The sequence below is a fragment of the Pinus tabuliformis genome, chromosome 4_2, assembly GCF_031772625.1.
Source record: "Pinus tabuliformis cultivar Carrire ecotype Pingquan chromosome 4_2, CPIR1, whole genome shotgun sequence".
NCBI lineage: Eukaryota > Viridiplantae > Streptophyta > Pinopsida > Pinales > Pinaceae > Pinus > Pinus tabuliformis.
In genome coordinates this window covers 544,250,490-544,271,458 of record NC_142304.1, presented here as the reverse complement: position 1 = coordinate 544,271,458, position 20,969 = coordinate 544,250,490, and the positions used below count along the sequence as shown (strand labels likewise).

At 38.0% G+C, this 20,969-nt stretch overlaps 1 protein-coding gene across 1 annotated transcript in view; it reads right to left on the bottom strand.

Moving 5' to 3' along the window:
- Nucleotides 1-1,294: 1,294 nt before the first annotated feature.
- Nucleotides 1,295-20,969, bottom strand: part of LOC149170437 (uncharacterized) — a 66,524-nt gene continuing 46,849 nt past the window's right edge. The window contains exons 15-23 of the mRNA XM_089429019.1: nucleotides 5,059-5,249; nucleotides 4,577-4,744; nucleotides 4,342-4,447; nucleotides 3,992-4,129; nucleotides 3,696-3,860; nucleotides 3,358-3,570; nucleotides 2,767-2,961; nucleotides 2,589-2,660; nucleotides 1,295-2,380 (exon numbers count right to left, since the gene is read on the bottom strand). Of these exons, the coding sequence (XP_089285145.1) occupies nucleotides 2,222-2,380; nucleotides 2,589-2,660; nucleotides 2,767-2,961; nucleotides 3,358-3,570; nucleotides 3,696-3,860; nucleotides 3,992-4,129; nucleotides 4,342-4,447; nucleotides 4,577-4,744; nucleotides 5,059-5,249 (1,407 nt within the window). The 3' untranslated portion in view covers nucleotides 1,295-2,221. The remainder of the gene's footprint in view (nucleotides 2,381-2,588; nucleotides 2,661-2,766; nucleotides 2,962-3,357; nucleotides 3,571-3,695; nucleotides 3,861-3,991; nucleotides 4,130-4,341; nucleotides 4,448-4,576; nucleotides 4,745-5,058; nucleotides 5,250-20,969) is intronic.

The following is a 20,969-nucleotide window of genomic DNA, read 5'->3' as shown; positions in this document are numbered from 1 at the left end:
GCCTAAATATAAATAAATAAATAAATATATATATATATGTTTAGACTTATTTTTTGTTTTTGTGGATATTACAAGTTTAGATCTATTTTAACTCTGGATTTACCAAACACGAAAAAAGACCAAATCTCCTCAGATACAAACATATCAACATCTATAATCTCTTTTAAAAATTGATAAATTAAAATTAAAATAAATCTAACCTAATTTAATTATTGATTATAATATAATTATAATTATGTATTTTATTTCTTATTTTTATATAATTTCACAAAAATATAATCAATAATTAAGTATTTTCTTTTATATTTTTATATAATTTAACAAAATATTTTATTTTGTATTTTTATTAATAATTTATTAACTTTATGTTTATATTTTATTAATAATTATAATTATTAATTATCAAAATATTTTAAGAAACATTGCATCATGCAGAGAAATACATTTGGACTTAGATTGTCCTAATTATGCAGATAGATACATTTGGACTTGGATTGTTGTGGATATTACAAGTTTAGATCTATTTTAACTCTGGATTTATCAAACACGAAAAAAGACCAAATCTCATCAGATACAAACATATCAACATCTATAATCTCTTTTAACATCTATAATCTCTTTTAAAAATTGATAAATTCAAAATTAAATTAAATCTAACCTAATTTAATTATGGATTATAATATAATTATAACTATGTATTTTATTTTATATTTTTATATAATTTCACAAAAATATAATCAATAATTAAGTATTTTATTTTATATTTTTATATAATTTAACAAAATATTTTATTTTGTACTTTTATTAATAATTTATTATTTTTATTTTTATATTTTATTAATAATTATAATTATTAATTATCAAAATATTTTAAGAAACACTGCATCATGCAGATAAATACATTTGGACTTGGAATGGAATAATTTAACAAAATATTTTATTTTGTACTTTTATTAATAATTTATTATTTTTATTTTTATATTTTATTAATGTATAATTATTAATTATCAAAATATTTTAAGAAACACTGCATCATGCAGATAAATACATTTGGACTTAGATTGTCGTAATTATGCAGATAAATACATTTGGACTTGGATTGTTCTTGCTTCTGTGAATATTCTTTGAGCATCTAGGCTAATTAAGAAGTTTTATGGCCGTTAATTCACATTATATTCTTGGAAAATGCCTCTGCTAATCCACTTTGTGCCAACTTGTAAATACATATGCCTATAAATAACAAAACCTGTCAGTTCTGACAGAACTTAGCAGGATAGAGGAGGGTGTTTTAGCTGAATAGAGGGTTTCCAGAATCTTTTGTATGGATCATGGTCTCTTAGCGAAGGGCATACTAGTTGTCCCCTTAGAAATCAAAGACAATTGATGAAAATTCCGCATACTACATATCTTTCCAAATACCAGAATTCTGGTCTAGAATCCTCTGTTGTCTTAAAAAAAAATTGGTCTTAAAAAGCAATTAATTCCCACCCTCTCTCCTCATTCCACAAGAAGGGGAGGAAATTAGGAAAACGGAACACGTTAACAGAGATTACTGCTGGCACTGAATTCAAGAGCCATGGGCGTGGGCAAAGAATTTATTGAGTAAAATAGTGCTGCCTGCCCCTGAATTCAAGGGTGTCGGCGGCAGCATAGACTAGAATGCAGAAACTAATCTACAAACAAAGACAGGTTCCCTGTGACTTGACTCGAACTAGCACCTGGAACTGACTGACCACAAAAAAATAATGCTGAGCTCTAGACTTTGATATGTACATCATTGCCGAGAAAGTTGAAACATCAGAAACACAAGTTTCTGAGATCCTCTGCTCTTCTCTTGGACTTTTTCAATACTTATAAACTACACATCTGTTTGAAAATACATACAAGCAGCCTGGACAAATGACTGCATGCTATCTCTTTGCATACACATTGACTGCATGCTATCACCTTTTATTTCCTGAAGAAAAATGAATGGATGTAGATAGAAAGACAAATGACTGCACGCTATCTCTTTGCGCACACATTGGCTGCATGCTATCACCTTTTATTTTCTGAAGAAAAATGAATGGATGTAGATAGAAAGACAAATGACTGCATGCTATCTCTTTGCGCACACATTGACTGAATATTATCCCCTTTTATTTCCTGAAGGCAAATGAAGGGATGCAGATGGAAAGACAATGCACTTACTATCCAACATCTGGCTTGATTTACTATGTACCTAGAGGTAATAATAACTTGATGAATCTGCACCATCAGGAGTATCTCTACTTAGCATAGAGCGTGCTTCCATTATACAACGTGGTGGTTCCAGATCCTTTTCTTGCAGAGTATGTCCTTGCAACGTCTGCATCTGAGATGCAAAAGTATCATCCAGAATCTGAACAAAGTACAGAAGTAACCATAGATATCATTACATGGTCAGTTCCACTATAGTATAGAGAGAGAAGATTGGACAATTTCATTTTATATGTGACGAATATGCAGACATTCAAAAAAATGGAAAAACATTTTATATGTGAAGCAGATGCATACATTCGAAGGAATGGGAAAATAAAAGCAATTAGACACGGGGAGGAGGCTCTTACCCCCAAGGCAAAACAAGAACCCTTGTACCAAGATCTGTTTTCTTTCCTGTTTTCTAAGAAATTTAGGACTTCCTGCAACCATAACCACTTATATGCATCAGAATTATGTGAGATAAATTATATTTCAACCAAAAGGTGTGGATTGTTGGTAGAAATTATGAGAGAGAGAGAGAGAGACCTGCCCCATTCTATCCCAAAAGCCACGACAAATGGCAACAAAAATCCGGCTGGTAAAGATATCATGCAGACGAGAAATAGTGTCCATGAGCTGAGCATTTAAGGGCTGCATTCTTTCTCGAATTTCATTTTCACCTCCTGCTTCCTTTGTGTCTTGAAGAATTCTTTTGAGTTTTGTTGTACGTTGTACATGTGTCTAGAAAAATCAAGCACGAGATCAGCATGGGCCATTTTAACACAGCCGTATTGATTAACGATAATTCATCAACATAAGCAAAAATGTTCATTTAGCAATGAGCCCCCAAAAATGATCAGCATGGAATCCTTCAATTAAATCCGAAAGTGCTTCTATCATGCGCATTCATTTCAGGCAAGATCAATCTAATGAGCTTTTGCACAGCAAAAGTTATGTAATGAAGCATAGTTAAACCAAGGTCAATGCAGAAAGCCTTCAAGCATAAAAGAATCACGACAGATATATTTTTCTTGAACTAACACTTACACTCCAGGTTCAGGTAACATTCACACTTCAAGCATAATAGTTAATTGACAATCATAATTCCAGATCAACTTAGACACAGCATACACGTACATTGTCTAAAAGTTTCTCCACAATAGCTTGCAAGAAAGACTTGTACTTAGTTCTCAACATAACAGTAATCCCATTCATTTGCTCTCCAAATACCATCTTCCTATCTCCAGTCGCAGGTATAAGCAGGCAAGATGCCCAGGACCTGAGTTGTGTCTCAACTTTAGGATGCAACACATCAAGGATCCTCTTGATAGTGTTCAAAAATAATCCCAACTGCACATCAAAGAACATCTATTATCGTCATATATATCTAGGAAAAATTCAAAATATGTACAAGTCTGTAGAGCCGAAGAGAACTCTCAAAATTAAAAATTGCAGTGCTAGCAAAAAGGCCTTACCTGACTGGGAACACTGTAAAGACATACAGCATTGCCTCTGGTTAACTTTTGCATGTACTGAAGGCCAAATTTCTTTGGTATCATACCATCTTTCAAAGGAATCAAGATCTCAGAATACTGTTTCTCCAATGCTCTCACCACTGCCCTCTCTATTATTGTGATTGCCTTCAATTCAACCAATGTATTTTATAAGTTTAACATCTACATATTGTACTTAGAAAAGTTGAATTACAGATAAAATGTAATTTGTTATATTCAGCTCCATGATAAAATGTAAGAAATATTCCACCACATACATTTTCCAAATCAACCGAGTATTCAGGCCAGCGATTAACAATGACTTCGTACTCATTCAGAGTTTCTTTGATGTGCTCATACATTTCCTCAACAAATTGCGAGGTAGAGTGTTGTGTGGTTGTTTCCGTCCATCGAACCTACAATGCAATGATGTGCAGCCGAAGTGCTACTATTCAATATCATGCCTTTAAGGGTACCTCAAGTCCAACAACTATTTTACTAAAATGGGACTCCAAGGTATCAATTAATCACATTAAAAATATATACAAACAATGAATCATATATAATAGATCCCAAAATTAGCATACCCTGATTTATAAGATAATAACTAGATTGTCTTGCAACTCACCTTATCAAACTTGCACAAATCAAGCAGATGAAGGCGTTTTTCTTGGATCCAAAGGACAATGTACAGATGAAACAAATCCTTCGAGTCCACACCTCCTTTTATTGGACTATAAATTTATGCAGACATGAAAACCATATTAGATCATCCTTTCAGGCTTGTAAAACATAATATTTTTTATGACGGAATAAATGAAAAACCATCAACTATGAGAACTTGTTTTTTATGCTGGACATACCAGATATTCCAGGATGTAAGATCCCTTTGAAAGTCAGCAGTTGCAATTAAAAGCTCTGTTACAGGAGTGGAAGGGCTAGAGGGAGGGCAAGCAACAAGAAATTGTCGTAGTCTGTTGCACAGCTCCACACTGTATACACCTGCAGTTATATTTGGGAGATCTATGCAGCTGGAAAAGAAGGCACATTGAAAGCACAACTGTTAAAGGAAGCTCTTTTAGAACATTGATAATTTGCTTTTATCAGACGCAGAAGAGGGGTACAGAACCTCAAAGACGAAAGAAACTTAGAGCTGTAATGCTCTTACAATTGAAAGGAATCTTGAAAAATAGTAGCACATTCTTTAACTCCAGCTAAATAGAAATGGCTATCGGCAAGTGTATTCTATTTTCATACATTGCCCTTTAAACATTGTTCAGTCAACATACAGATGGAGTATAGGATTTAGAATGTGAAGGTTCACATATTTGATCTGGCTGCATACCTTGGAAGAATGTGTTGATTGTGGATTTTAATATCAGTATGCACTTCATTGCCAATATTCATGCAAAGTGCCTTCATTTTGAGATAAGCTGTTGAAATGGTTAAAGAATCCATCAAAAAACCTTCACTGTTGCTTGTCATAAATTCCTCCGTTTCGGCCATGTGCCGCTTGCATCTTTTCCTCGCAGCCATCTGTGATAAATGACATGACAGTGCAAAATTATCATAAGGTTAGACTCAAAATATGCCAGTAAAAACAAGCACAAGCAATACATTTTTCCAAAATCAAGGGTTCCCTTCTTATAATAAAATAATAGTTATTGAAGATTCGCAGGTATTATCAGTGTGATGCCGTATCAATCAAAGTACTGGAAATGTTAAGACGAAGGATTGCCATGATGGAACAAATATATAGAAATACGAATGCAAATATCAGATGTTCCCAGATTAATGTTAAATCCGATATTTGCACTTTCAGACGTGATGACTAATGATATATTCATGGCCTAACGTTAAAATCGTATTTTCATACTAAATAATCATATGGACGGGGACTAGCAAGAAATGCTCCATGCAATTTATCAAATGATCAGCTAACAGGTTCAAGTCAGGTTTGCCTAATAGTGGAGAAGACCTAAAACTACATAAATAAAACTAGTGCTCCAAAACATCATCTGCAAGTTGGCTGATGCAGTTACGACAACAGTCCAATATAATAACATTGTTTGATTCCTAGATAATAGAATTTATCCAATACCACAATATTTTTTTAAATACACTTTATGTAAATGAATAGCACCAAAATAATTATTCAAGTTGAGAAACCTTCCATTAGTTCTCTGCATTTAAAGTCCTACAAATCATAGCCATAATAAGAAATGATACAACGCTCCTAGGATGCCTGTACCTGTTCATTAGGATCACGATCTTATGAAAATGAACAGAATCGAAATAATAATTCAATTTGAGAAACCTTCCATTAGTCCTTAAAAATCCTAGCATGCCTGTACCTTTTGATAATCTTATGTCCCTAGAATTACTCCTGAGAAAATTTTCACACTATCCTAATCTTAACTGACTAATCGTGACAATTGCTAACCTGATAAAGTTTTACACTTCTGTTGTATCTAATTCATCCTAAGCCACAAAATCCACAGATTTCACAGATTTTTGAATAGAACAGATAATTTGTTGTGACAGCATCCTAATCGGCATTGTTGTTTTAGCGCTTTTCCACACCCATGTGGTTTATATTAACGGAAAACAAGGCTTAACTAAGAAAAAATTGCGATTTGATGGTTTCAAGTTATTAATTTTATTCAGCTAGAATGCCCAAAAACTAGAAAGCCTTTATTTTAACCAAATATAGATTTTAATAGAGGTAAGTAATTTTCTTTGTACTTGAGGAGAAATTTTCTTGTAGTGAGTTGCAGTGAAATCATTTCTTTTGTCAAGATGGTCTTCAACCAAAAACAAGCATGTGATGTTATTGAGTTTTGTTACGGCAGTATGGCGATATAAAGATGAGCTTTGTTACCGTACATAAATAGAAATTAGAATACATCAAGGCAGACATATCAATGGGCCATACTGCAATTATAGGCTGCCACTCCATACATGGCAAGGATAAGTTTGAGAAAATGGGATGAACTTTATTATGGAGACTTCTTAGGATCACAGCAGTTCGATTTTACAAACCATGAAGCAAGATGAGAAATTTTTTACTTTCTAACTGCAGACTACAACTAAAGAAGTAATACCTGCTCAAAGATTACACAATGAGTAAATCTATTTCAAAAATAGAAAAATCCAACTTCAATCGTATTTAAAAACTTAAAATTTGTAAACTTTAAATAGAGGAAACGCTTACAGTATATGTGACTGACAAATTCAACATTACTGTGATTAGTGAATTCGCTATTCTAGAGTATTTCATGACATTAGTACATGTTGCCACAAAATCTAGCAGGCCTTGTGATGGCTTTGACGAGGTGAGGGCCAGACCCTGTAGCAACAATGAGGAGATATTACCACTGCTGCTCTTCAGCTGAATTTCACAAGGGAGGCTTCCCTGTATTCACCTATAAGGATAAAGTGTAAGACTCAAAGTGATGTAAATAGGCTAGGTAAAGATACCCTATGTTGCAGAAGGCTCATTTTTTCTTGGTAAGGGAGCAATGTACCATATACCTAGACTAGATAAGGACCTCTATAAGCTAGGGTTACCTGATATACAATGATACAAGAATACCTAGACCTATAAAGGTTCAAAAAAGGGTTCACTTGAAGATTGGATCAACAAAGCAATAGAGAACTCAGAAAACCCTCAAATAGGCTTCAAGCTGAAGCTCAACTAGAGTTAAGGTTTTCCAAGGCACAAAATTATTTAAGGAAAGATGATAACAGCCCTCTTAGGGGAAGATTTACCACCATAAAAGCTAGATTTTGCATTTAAGAAGGGTATAGGGAGATAATCCTTGGGATATTATCCAGTAACATACATTCACAATGGCCTAGAAACAATTCAACCCTAGGAAAAAGCCCTAGCGGCTTCCCCTTGAAAAGCCTAGGAAGCAAGAAATGAAAGAATATTTTATTTTTGAAGATTTTTAATCAACACAAATTTTACTAGTGCCTAATCCTACTTGGGTGATGGAGTCTTATGGCAAATTTTTGGAGGAAGAAGACAATTGATTGGAGTAGGGGAGAAAATCCGTTTTCCACTTTATAAAGCCCTAACCTATGTCACACAGTTCGGGTTCGAATTCTAGTTCGGCAACAATTGAGTTCGATTCAAATTTGAATTTTCCGATGAGGTTCATATGAGGTTCAACATTAAGTTCGAATATACGTATTTTTCAATATATATATATATATATATATATATATATATATATATGACAAAATAATAAAAAGTAAAATCAATCAATAAAGCTATATGAGTAGCAATGAGCAACCATGAGCCACAAATCACGACCACTATTCACTTCATGCTCTGGGCGGTGGGGACAAGCAACATCTAGAAATTGAATTCAGGAAATTGCAGAGAATACAACGCACAGCGACAGCGCTGAGCACAGTAGAGCGAGTACACTTGGATTGAAGTTGGCTTGTGAAAATCTATCGACAGCCATAGTAAATAAAGCCAAACCAGTGGCCACCACAGGAAACTAACTGGCGGGAAGCCAAACAAGAGAAAACCATGTGTTTCCCATGCCTTTTCTCATAAACCTTAAAACAACTGACAAAAACCGCCCAAACTCTAACCTCGAACCCCAAAAAAAAAAATTAAAAATAATAAAATTCATCTTTAGGGTCGTCTTTAGGTTCGCCTTCGAGTTCGAATTCGTTGAGGTTCGACTATCAGGTTCACCAAACCTGAACAAATTTGAATTTTTTTTTGGGTTCGCCGAATTTCAAACCTCAAGGTTCAAATTCGGCGAACCCTGTGACATAGGCCCTAACTATCTTTTTTATGAGGGAGGAAATTAAATAGAAAATGCACACTAGTTCTTCTACGGATTTCAAGGAAGAAAATATTTAGCATGCAAGATTTCCAACCACTAATATTCTTTTAGTCAAGGATCATACAAAAACCATAGCATTAATTCATTTGCATGCAAAATAATGAAAATCAGCAATAAACTTACAATTTTTTCCACGAAAAGACCTTTCAATCCCAAAAAGACATCTCCAATACAAAATTTAATCTAAAATAGCAAATTCTCCATAGAAACCACATCTCCACAAGTAACGAAAAAGACAAGGCTAATTTGTGCCCTAGAAGAGAGGGTTGAAATCTCAAGTGTGATGATGAATGATAAGAGTGAAGGGATCCTCTATTTATATGAGGTCTATCCCTTTACACAGATATATTAGCCTACAAGCCCCTAAACAAGTTTGATTTTGAATGTTTGACAAGACAAGGGGTTACAACTTACAAGCCAACCCCAGAGCTCAAAATAATAAAACAATGCCATAAAAGCCCACATGTGGGTCAATATCCTCCAAAAGCATGCCATGCCCTTTTTGGGTCATTAATGCTATAAAATTGCATGGAATGGGTTAGTGAGATGTGCCAACATCATAATCAACTCCAAGTCTTGGGTGGAGACATCCAGAAGTGCCTCAAAATGCCTCCACGTGTCAAAACCATGGTGGTCTAGGTGCCTTATGTCACCTTCTCAAGGGCTATTTAGGTGATGTGGCATCATCTCTCTCCAATGTTTCGGCTCCAAGTGTGAGTCCTACCTTGTCATCCTGGGGATGACCATGAACATCTGGACTCCGGATTAAGCAATGCCCGTCAAACAATGTCAATGCCAACGTACAACATCAAGAAAATCCAACACCAAGCAAGAGAAGCTCAGTGTTTTAGCATCTACACCTGCTCTAAGGTGTCAACCATCAACTAGAATCATCAAGGTGCCCAACGCTATGTTCTATAGGGGCAACACTACATCTACAAGGCCATCACTACTCTCTAGACAATGTAAAACAACATGGACAAGTATATAATGTGTCCTCAAAGGCCTCCACGACTGTGTGAAGAACTACCTGGGGCAAAACCATCTCAAGATCAAGTGAAAGCCACCAATCATTAGGGACAATGACCATAGATGCATCATGGTGGACCATACTTAATTGTAAGGGCATAATAACACTTCAAACTGTGATCACCTTCAAATATCTAACTAGACCATGTCATGTAAAAGTGTTCCCTACCTGTGTTAAGGATGGCTAGATGCTCAACCCTATTAGGTGTTTCCAACCCCCAAGGGGAGGTGACATTTTCTAGGTCAACACTTCAATCTATAGGTGCTTGTGATAATATTGGCAATGGAGGGGAAGGACTTCAAGGCAATGTGTCATGGTCATGGGATCAACTGATAGAGGTGAGTTACACCTTTCCTCGGCCTGTTTTTTCCACCCATCTAATGCGCCCTTTACTTTTTTATAATGTTTTCATTGGAATCATAGCTCAAGTGTTCAAGTTTACTTTTAATGATTTAGCATTTATTTTACCCCTTAATGATGAGTTAGTTTCTCAATCATCAGGGTTGGGACATGCAAGGGTTCCTTTAGAGCATCAAGTGCTCAGGAACTGGGTGATAGCTAATGAGGGGGGTAGAGCTCATGCTAGCCTTTTTCCCCACGCACTAATTAATGTCTTGGCCATCTTTTGCATTTTAAATTTCTTTTTTGTTCATTGTGACCATTTTATGTTTTAATCGTTCTTTAGTTGCATCAAGGGTTCCTTTAGAGCATCAAGTGCTCAGGAACTGGGTGATAGCTAATGAGGGGGGTAGAGCTCATGCTAGCCTTTTTCCCCACGCACTAATTAATGTCTTGGCCATCTTTTGCATTTTAAATTTCTTTTTTGTTCATTGTGACCATTTTATGCTTTAATCGTTCTTTAGTTGCATCAACCTCGAAGGCAGAGTTTTTAGCCCAAACTCAAGGATGAGGATATGAGGGTGCCAATCCCAATGAGCCAATGACCACATGCCCAATGAATGGAGCTTAAATTTGGGGAATGATGGAAAATGGTCAGTATGGAAAAATCATGGACATGCCAAGTAGTGTGCCCCTCCTATAACCTAAGGCCTCAAAGGAGGTCCCACTGGATTAGGATCAAGAACCAACCTCCTTGTTAAAATGAGAGAATAAGTTTACAATCAAGATCAGTCAATGGAGGGGAAGGACTTCAAGGAAATGTGTCATGGTCATGGGATCAACTGATAGAGGTGAGTTACACCTTTCCTCGGCCTGCTTTTTCCACCCCTCTGATGCACCCTTTACTTTTTTATAATGTTTCCATTGCGAGCATAGCTCAGGTGTTCAAGTTTACTTTTAATGATTTAACATTTACTTTACCCCTTAATGATGAGTTAGTTTCTCAATCATCAGGGTTGGGACATGGAAGGGTTCCTTTAGAGCATCAAGTGCTCAGGAACTGGGTGATAGCTAATGAGGGGGGTAGAGCTCATGCTAGCCTTTTTCCCCACACGCTAATTAATGTCTTGGCCATCTTTTGCATTTTAACTTTCTCTTTTGTTCATTGTGACCATTTTATGCTTTAATCGTTCTTTAGTTGCATCAACCTCGAAGGCAGAGTTTTTAAACCAAACTCAAGGATGAGAATATGAGGGTGCCAATCCCAATGAACTAATGACCACAAGCCCAATGAATGGAGCTTAAATTTGGGGAATGGTGGAAAATGGTCAGTATGAAAAAATCATGGACATGCCAAGTAGTGTGCCCCTCCTATAACCTAAGGCCTCAGAGGAGGTCCCACTAGATTAGGATCAAGAACCAACCTCCTTGTTAAAGTGAGAAAATAGGTTTACAATCAAGATCAATCAATCAGCCAAAGCACCCCTTAATCTGTGTTAGAATGCTAATTAATGTCTTGGCCATCTTTTGCATTTTAACTTTCTTTTTTGTTCATTGTGACCATTTTATGCTTTAATCATTCTTTAGTTGCATTAACCTCAAAGGCAGAGTTTTTAGTCCAAACTCAAGGATGAGGATATGAGGGTGCCAATCCCAATGAACCAATGACCACAAGCCCAATGAATGGAGCTGAAATTTGGGGAATGGTGGAAAATGATCAGTATGGAGAAATCATGGACATGCCAAGTAGTGCCCCTCCTATAACCTAAGGCCTCAGAGGAGGTCCCACTAGATTAGGATCAAAAACCAACCTCCTTGTTAAGTGAGAGAATAGGTTTACAATCAAGATCAGTCAATCAGTCAAAGCACCCCTTAATCTGTGTTAGAATGCCCAAAACATTAAGTAAAAGCACATGACTTTAAAAGGGTTCAAGTACCTTCTGAATGGCGACCCACCTTCCTGCAAGAGGAGTGTCGAATGGTGAGAGGTGTCTGACGGGTGCAAAAAGAGGAGGAATATGGAATGTCTTCATATACTAAGCAAATGTAGGGTTGTTAGATGGTTGGTTGCCCAAAGCACCCCTTAATCCGTGTTAGAATGCCCAAAACATTAAGTGAAAGCACATGACTTTAAAAGGGTTCAAATACCTTCTGAATGGCGACCCATCTTCCTGCAAGAGGAGTGTCGAATGGTGAGAGGTGTCTGACCGGTGCAAAGAGAGGAGGAATATGGAATGTCTTCATATACTAAGCAAATGTAGGGTTGTCGGATGGTTGGTTGCCCAAACAAGGAGAAAATTTTCCTCTTGTGCGGTTACCCACTTTTTTGTGGGTAACATTTGGCTCCAACCTGGGATATGTGTTCATCATAAAGCGCATGATCCATATGCTCAGATTGGGAGTGCATGAGAACACCGGAAATACCCAAGCTCGCAAACCTATTACCCATACACTCAAATCAACTTGTTGATAGCATGTGAACAAGGTGTTGATCGTCACACTTGCGATTATAGGATATATAAAACAAATACTAGAAAGAAAAGTTGGCTAAATGCAATCTAATCTAGTATATAAACACATCAGCATGAATAATGCAAACACACTAATGCAATGCAACTATCTAAATGTAAATGCATCAGGTTCCATCAAAAAATGTAAGGTGTTTTGCCTCCCACAGGGGAGGACAACAACTCACCACCCATTGTTTCTTTTTAATGTTCTGGGGTGTGTTTCTTATTTTTGTTTGCAGGCATTGTTTTAATTTGACAGACATTTCCTGATGATGACTCAACCTTATTTGGATCTTTCAAGGACCTTTGGCTCAAAGTATTTTTGTTTCACACACTGATCTTTGGGGTGTGTACCGGGCTTGGCTTTATCAGGATGCTTTGGGAAAGGGAAAGGTTCCACATCTTCAACATGCTCAAGCATTTGGGGCTCTCCATACAAAATGAATGATCCCCCATGGTGGGCATGGCAGCATATGATAAGACCTTCTATAATTTCCAACCTATAGATGCACACCACTTTCTAGACAAAAGCATACCCCAAGCATCTAGAACATCAATGACTACATTATCCATTATCCTAGTGATTTGCATTTCCAACTAGTTCATAACTCTTAAAAGCAACACATTTGTTGAGGCCCCGGAGTCAAGCATACAGTGATGCAAAATTAGATTGTTTAGCACTAAAGATAACAGGAACGGTGCATGGCCGCCATTTCTTCGATCGTTGTACATATTTTGAAGTATCACGGGAAGATCCTCAGAATCTTTTTCAAGGTTAAGCACCTTCTTAAGTTGCTCTCTCTGGGGTTCAAGTTCAACCAACTATAATAGAGGAAGTTGCACATTCATCTTTGTCAAAGCACTTCCTACATCCACATCCAAAGACACATTGTTTGAATTAGATGTATTGGTTTTAGAGATGTTCCTAAGAGGTACTAGTGGAGGTGACCTAGCACTCTTTTGAGGGATATTACTATTACTACTACTTTCTTGAGGGTGTTTAGCATTCTTTCTAGAGTTTTTCCCATTACCTCCTTCTTCAACAACCATGATTGGCTCATCAAAATCACTACTAGGTTCTTCATTGGTTTCCTCGTGTTGTTGTTGAGAACGAATCACCAAGCTAAGTATTAGATGCTTTGGGGTTTCTTCTGTTGATTTTTCATAAGAGAAATTGATCTTCTAATATGATCATTACTTTCCAATGATTTCTTAATCAAGTTAACTTATGTCACATCCATCAGTAAGCAATTATACATAAAAAATCTCAACAATAATGCAATAATGACAGTAGGATCATAAAGAGACAGCCAAGCACAAAAGAGATACAAATTTACCCTAGGAAAACCCAACCTCGAGAAAAACCCAACAATCTTTTCTTAGGAGAAATTGTTCAATTCATTAAAGTACAATCTGATACTTTTCAAGTCAAACTAACCACAGAATCCACATAGGTCAAACCTGGTAAAACATGCCAAAATTTTCCTTCCTACTGCTGCCTAGAATTCGGTCAACTGGGCCAAAATTCGGCCTCCTGCAGCGACTCAGAAGATTCGGTCAACCTACCCAAAATTCGATCAAATTGTCCAGAATTGCAGCTCCCACATGTGAGGTCAAGTTTTTGGTCAAATGCAAGACAAATTCGGTTGCCGCAGAAAATCATCTTCCTCACGAAACTCGGCCTCTTTCTCAGTCCTCTTCGCAAATGTGAGAGAGAGATGTAATGTTTTTGTTATGAGTGAGTGAACAAATGAGGAGGGTTGATGCCCTATTTATAGTGATTTAGGGTGCCCCCAAGTGGTATGTCCTTATGTTGGACCGACTTGACTTTTGGAGGAAAATTAAATCAAAATTTAAATTTTAAAGTTCTCCCTTTTGATTTCCTTTTAAGGCCGACTTGGAGTAGCTAGGAATACCAACCGCAACTACCCAAAAATCAACACTCCCTCTTAGCTAGGGAGTTATTCACCTTGACTTCCTCAAATGTCCTCTTTGCATGGTGCTTTCCACTTCATATTCTAGAATAGAACATGAAGTGGATGGATAGATTAACATAGCAGGCTCATTCAAAAGATCTAGTTACCCACTAGCCAAATACCCTTTAATGATATGGTCAGGTACCCCTTGAACGGAGTAAACACAAGACCATGTGGAAAGCATCATGCATTAGCATCATGCAAAGGATCTAGTTACCCACTAGCCAAATATCCTTTGCAAATGGATCTAGTCACCCACTAGCCAAATAGCCTTTGGCGATATGGTCAAGTACCCCTTGAACAGAGTAAACACAAGACTAGTCTTGGGTCACCAACTATCCAAGTCGTCACTTGGAACCAGGTCAGTATCCCCGACAAATGGTGAAACCTTGGGCCAATTTACCATTCCTTCATGTTGTCACATGATACTTGAATGGTAAAACACTTGCCCAGTGTTATGGGGCACTCACTCTATCCACTAACCAAATAACCCTTGGTAATACGGTCAAAACCCTCTGACCCGAGGAGCACTCTGGGCTTTGATGCTCTCTAGCCAATCTCCCTAGCCACATTACATGGTTCTTGGTCAATACCCTTGACCTAGGCAGAATATTTTCCCTTTGATGCTACAACATCAACACTCCCTCTAACTGAGGGAAGCATTCTCAACCACTCCAAGTTTGACCCTGAAGTAAACAAACTTCATATAGACTATCAACAACCTTCTCGTCTATACTAGATCCTCACTGCTCCCTTTTGTACCATGTCTCAGTCATTGATCTCAATGTGCTTCAACCTGTCATCACAGTCATCTCCAGCGCCTAGTCAAACAATCCAGTGAGCAGCTTCTGAAGCCACACTGCTTCACAACTCACCAAACTAGCTACAATACATTCAACCTATGCAGTTTTGAGTGTGACAGATGTCTACTTCCTGTTCATCTAGAATATCGTAAGCAAAACCCAAACTTAAGCAACATCCTGATGTGCTCTTCTTGTCTTCTGCACTCTCTGCTCAATATGAATCTGTATATCCCAACAATTGTACTTCATTTGAGACATATTTTAATCCATATCCAATTGTACCATGTTGCCACCTCAACACATGTGTTGCATGCCTCAGCTCAACCATAAATAGATCAGCTTCCTTCACTAGATCCATCACCCAAGTTGCTTTCTAGTTACTCTAACTAGGTCCTCCCTCTGACACAAACAGATCCTGTTGTGGCAATCTTGGCTGCTCCCCCTGCCACTATTGCTTCCTAGTCACTTACGCATATATGGTGTCTGGCATGGTTGACTTAGAGAAGGCATACTGCTCGTAGAGACCTCCCATATTTGAGCATCTAGTCTAACAATCTCAATCTCATGACATCCACTTGGATGGTTGGTCCTTCCACTTTCCCTGATTGTCTGTATATAGTGGGATCTACCAAATCTGAAGCAGAGTTAGAGCCACTTAGCTTGCTTTAGCTTGATCAGATTGATCACCATGGGAGTGGCCATGGACTTGCAATCCATCATCCCAAATCTCTGAAGGATCTCAAGAGTACATTTCCCTTGCCCAAGGAAGTAATGCATCAAACCTAGATCCTTCATCTTGAACTAAGAAGTCAGCACCCTATGACACTGAAGCAAGGCTTGATTTCTCCCTCTATCATGGAATCAAATCCCCCTACCACTGACTGTGGCTCCCTCTATCACATGAGTCCTTCTTCTCCGGTCAAAAACAAGTTATATAATATCAAGATCAACCAAGACTCATCAGATAATCATCAATCCGAGAATAGCATGCCTATAAAGCTTTCTTCAGTTTGCAGACATGAGATTCCCTCTCAAAGCCCTGAGGTTGTTTTATATACAGTTTTTCCTCAATTACTCCATTGAGGAAAACGCTCTTTACGTCCATTTGTTGTAACCTCAAGCAATAGAAATAATAGTTCTAGTAGAAGTGTACCTAGCAACTGGAGCAAATGTCTCTTTATAATCCTCTCCCTCCTTTTGGGAATACCCTCTCGCCACGAATCTTGCTTTGTACTTCTTGATCTTGCCATCTACCACATGCTTGATCTTGTAGATCTACTTGGAAGTCACCACTGACTTCCCTTCCTTCAGGTCTCAGCATAAACACAATGGATTGATATTCCTCCATCATGGCATCCTTCCAAACTACCTAATTGTCTGCTCCCTCCAAACTAGAAGCTCTTTCAGTCATTTGGCACGGTTCTAGTACAATTTCTCCCTCGTGAACACAAATCACTCTAATTGAGTTCATGCTCGATCCTGGGATATTCCTTTTGTCATAAACTTTGCTTCGTTTTTCCCAATGCTTCCATCTGTTGCCAGAGCCTTGGAAACCTTTATGATGTACATGCAAACCTCATTAGGAGGCCATGGAAGAAACTATTATTAAGAAAAAGATAGAAAGACAAGAAGCTAACTAGAAATAAAGAAATAATAATCAAGGAAGAAAGATATGAAATACTCTCTTGATGCTTTCCTTCTTGCATAAATCGTTGAATCCATCTACAATCTCATCAATCTAGAAATGCTCATCCTCGTCGTCATCATCAGCTACATGTTACTTTTGCTTTCCTTCCTTGCATGAATCGTATGGGCTAGGGTTTCTTCATCCTCGAGTTATACAATAACACCAAAGGCTCAACTGCAAGCTAAGACATCTTCATGCTAACAGGAAGATGAACCAAGTATAAACTCCACTAGTATTTGACATTCTAGGTCTCATTCTAGGGTTTCACAAACCCTTAGGACCAAGACTTCAATACAAGTCATATCCTTCTAGACTTCTAGGGAAAACCCTAAGCCTCTCAAATTTCATCAAAACCCTTTGCAATTCCAACAAACTTGTCATATGCAAATTTACCATCTTAAATCTTTGAAGAATATTTACCACCTATGAATCTGAGAAAAGATCACAGACCCCTAACAATGCCATGAAGAATTTTTCAAGTAAAGTGGAAGGGCTTGTTCAAATCTAGTATTTCAATAAGGTCTGAGCATTGCTCAATGCCCTTAAAAACATGCAAATCTCTTCATTCTTCTCTTCATCTGATTCACTATCTTGCTCTTTAATTTCCATCTCTTTTGTTATACCATAACCTGTTAAGTGTTCTACATCAGAAGCGTTCCAAAAGTATGATCAAGTATGACAAAAAATATAAGATGCTTCTTAGGATTTACATCGCCTGTAAAATCATGTTTCAAGGAAGGTTAACAGGTTATAAAAATTAAAAATAAAACACTCAAAAAACCACAATATCCATAGACAACATGCAATAAAGATCTTCTAACTTCATCTTCATTGTATGACAACATGATTGATTTTAGTGCTTTTCAACATGCCATAAGCAGATCTATAGCATGACACTTGTTTAGCCTTGAGTAAATTGATCACCATAACCCTTTCAATCATTGAAACAACTTGATCTATGTCAATTCCTAGAATCCCAAGGCAAGAGTATCATTGTGATTAATGTTCTTTCTTATCAAAGGTTTGAGCGCTTCCACATGCTTTTGTTCCTTCTACTCAAATTTATTGCTCTATGTAAAAGTGGGAGGCTTTCTCCTCAACTCTCTCTGGCCCCTGAGTTCTACCCATGGAGATGCCATGAAACCAACTGTTAGTTTTTGTAGCATCGAATGGTGTTCTAGTCTCGATAGTTGTCACAAAGGCTAAGAATCACTAGGACTCCAAACCCTAGAAAAGGTTTCAGAAAAATCCACCTAGAAATGCTTGAATTAATTGGTAAATAAATTTTTCCTAATTCTAATGTAGGGAAAATGATTAATTAGCAACAATTAATTGAGGAAGGTGAGATTTCTCTAAAAACTCACACAGATCGACTAGGAAATAATCTTAGCCATTGATTAAGCTTTAATCTTGGTCGTTGGAGTCCCAACTACAAGTTATAAGAAGAAGTCGATGGGTAGATGGAGGAACACACTTGAGATCGATTTCCTTGGGCAGTTTGACTTTCTAGAGAACAACAGCAGTTTGTCGGAAGAGTTCAAGCTAGAGAGGGGACGCAGAGACAGAGAGGGGCAGAGACAATGAGTCCGAAGGAAGTCTTTCAATTCCAGCGAGTTAGCAGTAGAAGGGTCATATTTCCCAAAGAAGTTTCTTAAAGCCAACGCAGATAGCTACAGAGGGAGATCGATTTTGCTGAAGGGAAGAGAGATTCAGTTGCAATTGGTCTGGAAATTCTCCAGAAGGCCAAGTGAATTCCTTCCAGAGGTAGAGTCAGCTAAGACGTCATCTTTCCAGCAGTTCCAAGGATTAGCAAGTTAGAGCCTGCGCAAGCACTATGCAGAGGGTCACACAGAGGGTCACAAATAATTTGTTCAGGCATGGTGTTGAGGTATTTGCCTCACAAATATTCTCGCCAGATTATTTCGTTGATTGGATTGCCAGTTGGGCATCCATAGATTGTACTCGGAACTTCTCTTTGTTGCTTAATAATAAAAACCCTCAGGTGTTGCACTGGTTTTCCCACATTGGGTTTTTCCAGGAATGTTTGTCCAAAAATAACGGTGTTATATTTTTCTGTGTGTTTGCCAGTGTTTTCTCAATTTCCAGTTTATCTTTCGTAGTATTTTTATTTGTGAAGATTGCAGTGTGATTAATTCGTTGTTGCCGTAGCAATAAACTGCATAATTAATTTACAGTTAGAAGAATTAATTCCAGTCGTTGCAATAGAATTTTAGTGGTGAAATTTTCACATGGTATCAGAGAAAATCAGGGAGGAAGCTTAAAAGTGGAAGGAAGAAATCATCCAAATTCAGAGGGAGTCTGGCAATTCGACTTCCAAATTTGCATTGAGGATGGCCAGGCAGTTCGAACTATTGGGTAGAGAGTTTGATTTTTCCAGTGTAGGTAGCAGGAAAAATTCACAGAGCCCAATAGCAGTTCTAGCAGGAAGTGGTGGAGTCGAGAAGCAATTCTGGTGAAGCAAATCAGTATTTTCACTGCGCAGATTCCTTGTTTGGGCGCGGAAGGGTCTTGCAGCAGTTGCTCGAGCAGAATCAGCATCGAGTGGAAGAGAAAGGGAAACACAAAAGGAACTTCTCTCAGAGGGTTTCTAGTTCAGAAATCCAATATTTCCAATTGCAGTCGGCAGTAGCTGCAAGCATATTTTCTCACTCCAGAAGGAAGTGAGAATAGCAGAATCAGTAGCCAAGCAGGAGGGAAAAGGGAAATTTCTATTCTAGTTTCAGAGATGGCCGCAACGGGCTTAGAGATTAAAATAGGTTGGAGGAAGCCTCCAATTATGTCATCTGAAAGGCGAGGATGCCCTTCCTGCTAGATGAGCATGGCCTAAAGACCTTCGCAGAGAGTGTTGTGGCAGTACCGACTGATGCAGATCAACTGAAAGAATACAGGAAAGAGATGGCCAAGGCGAAGCGGATGAACTTGGATGGAGTCCGGGACCATATAGTTTCACGTATATCTGGCAAGGATACTGCCAAGGGGATGTGGGATGCTCTCGCTCAGCTTTATCAAAATGTATAAGGGTGAAGGCATCGATCCCTTTCTCAACAGAATTTAGAAAATATGGTATCAGCTTGCAACAGTTGGGGAGGCGCTTTAGGACACAGTATGTACGTTTGGCACTGAACAGTGTCTCAAAGGATTGGGAGATCTTCGTCCAAGGCATTTTAGGACGAGATATTCTCCTAGGTGGGACAGGATGTGGTCAGTATTTTCGCTAAGAAGATTCCCTGTCTGGGCACAGAAGGGTTTTGCAGCAATTGCTCAAGCAAAATCAGCATCAAGTGCAGAAGAAAGGGCACACACAAAAGGAATTTCTCTCATAGGGTTTCTAGCTCAAAAATCCAATATTTCCAATTGCAGTCAACAGTAGCTGCAAGCAAATTTTTTAACTCCAGAAGGGAGTGTGAATAGCAGAATCAATAGTCAAGCAGGAGGAAGAGGGAAACCTCCATTCTAGTTTCAGAGATGGCCACAATTGGGCTTAGAGATCAAAATAGGTTGGAGGTAGCCTCCAATTATGTCATCTGGAAGGCTAGGATGTCCTTCCTGTTAGATGAACATGGCCTGAAGACCTTTGCAGAAAATGTTGTGGCAATATCGACTGATGCAGATCAACTGAAAGAATACAGGAAAGAGATGGCCAAGGCAAAGCGGATGAACCTGGATGGAGTCCAGGACCATATAGTTTCACATATATCAGAATCCTTCAGAGATGTATAAGGGTGAAGGCATTGATCCCTTTCTCACCAGAATTCAAAAAATCTGGGATCAACTTGCTCTAGTTGGGGAGGCACATCGAGACACATAGCTTGTACGTTTGGCACTGAACAGTGTCTCAAAGGATTGGGAGATCTTCGTCCAAGGCATTTTAGGACAAGATACTCTCCTAGGTGGGACAAGATGTGGTCATACCTACAGTAGGAGGAGATGGGGCTAGGAGGCACCTCAAGACACATAGCTTGTACGTTTGGCACTGAACAGTGTCTCAAAGGATTGGGAGATCTTCGTCCAAGGCATTT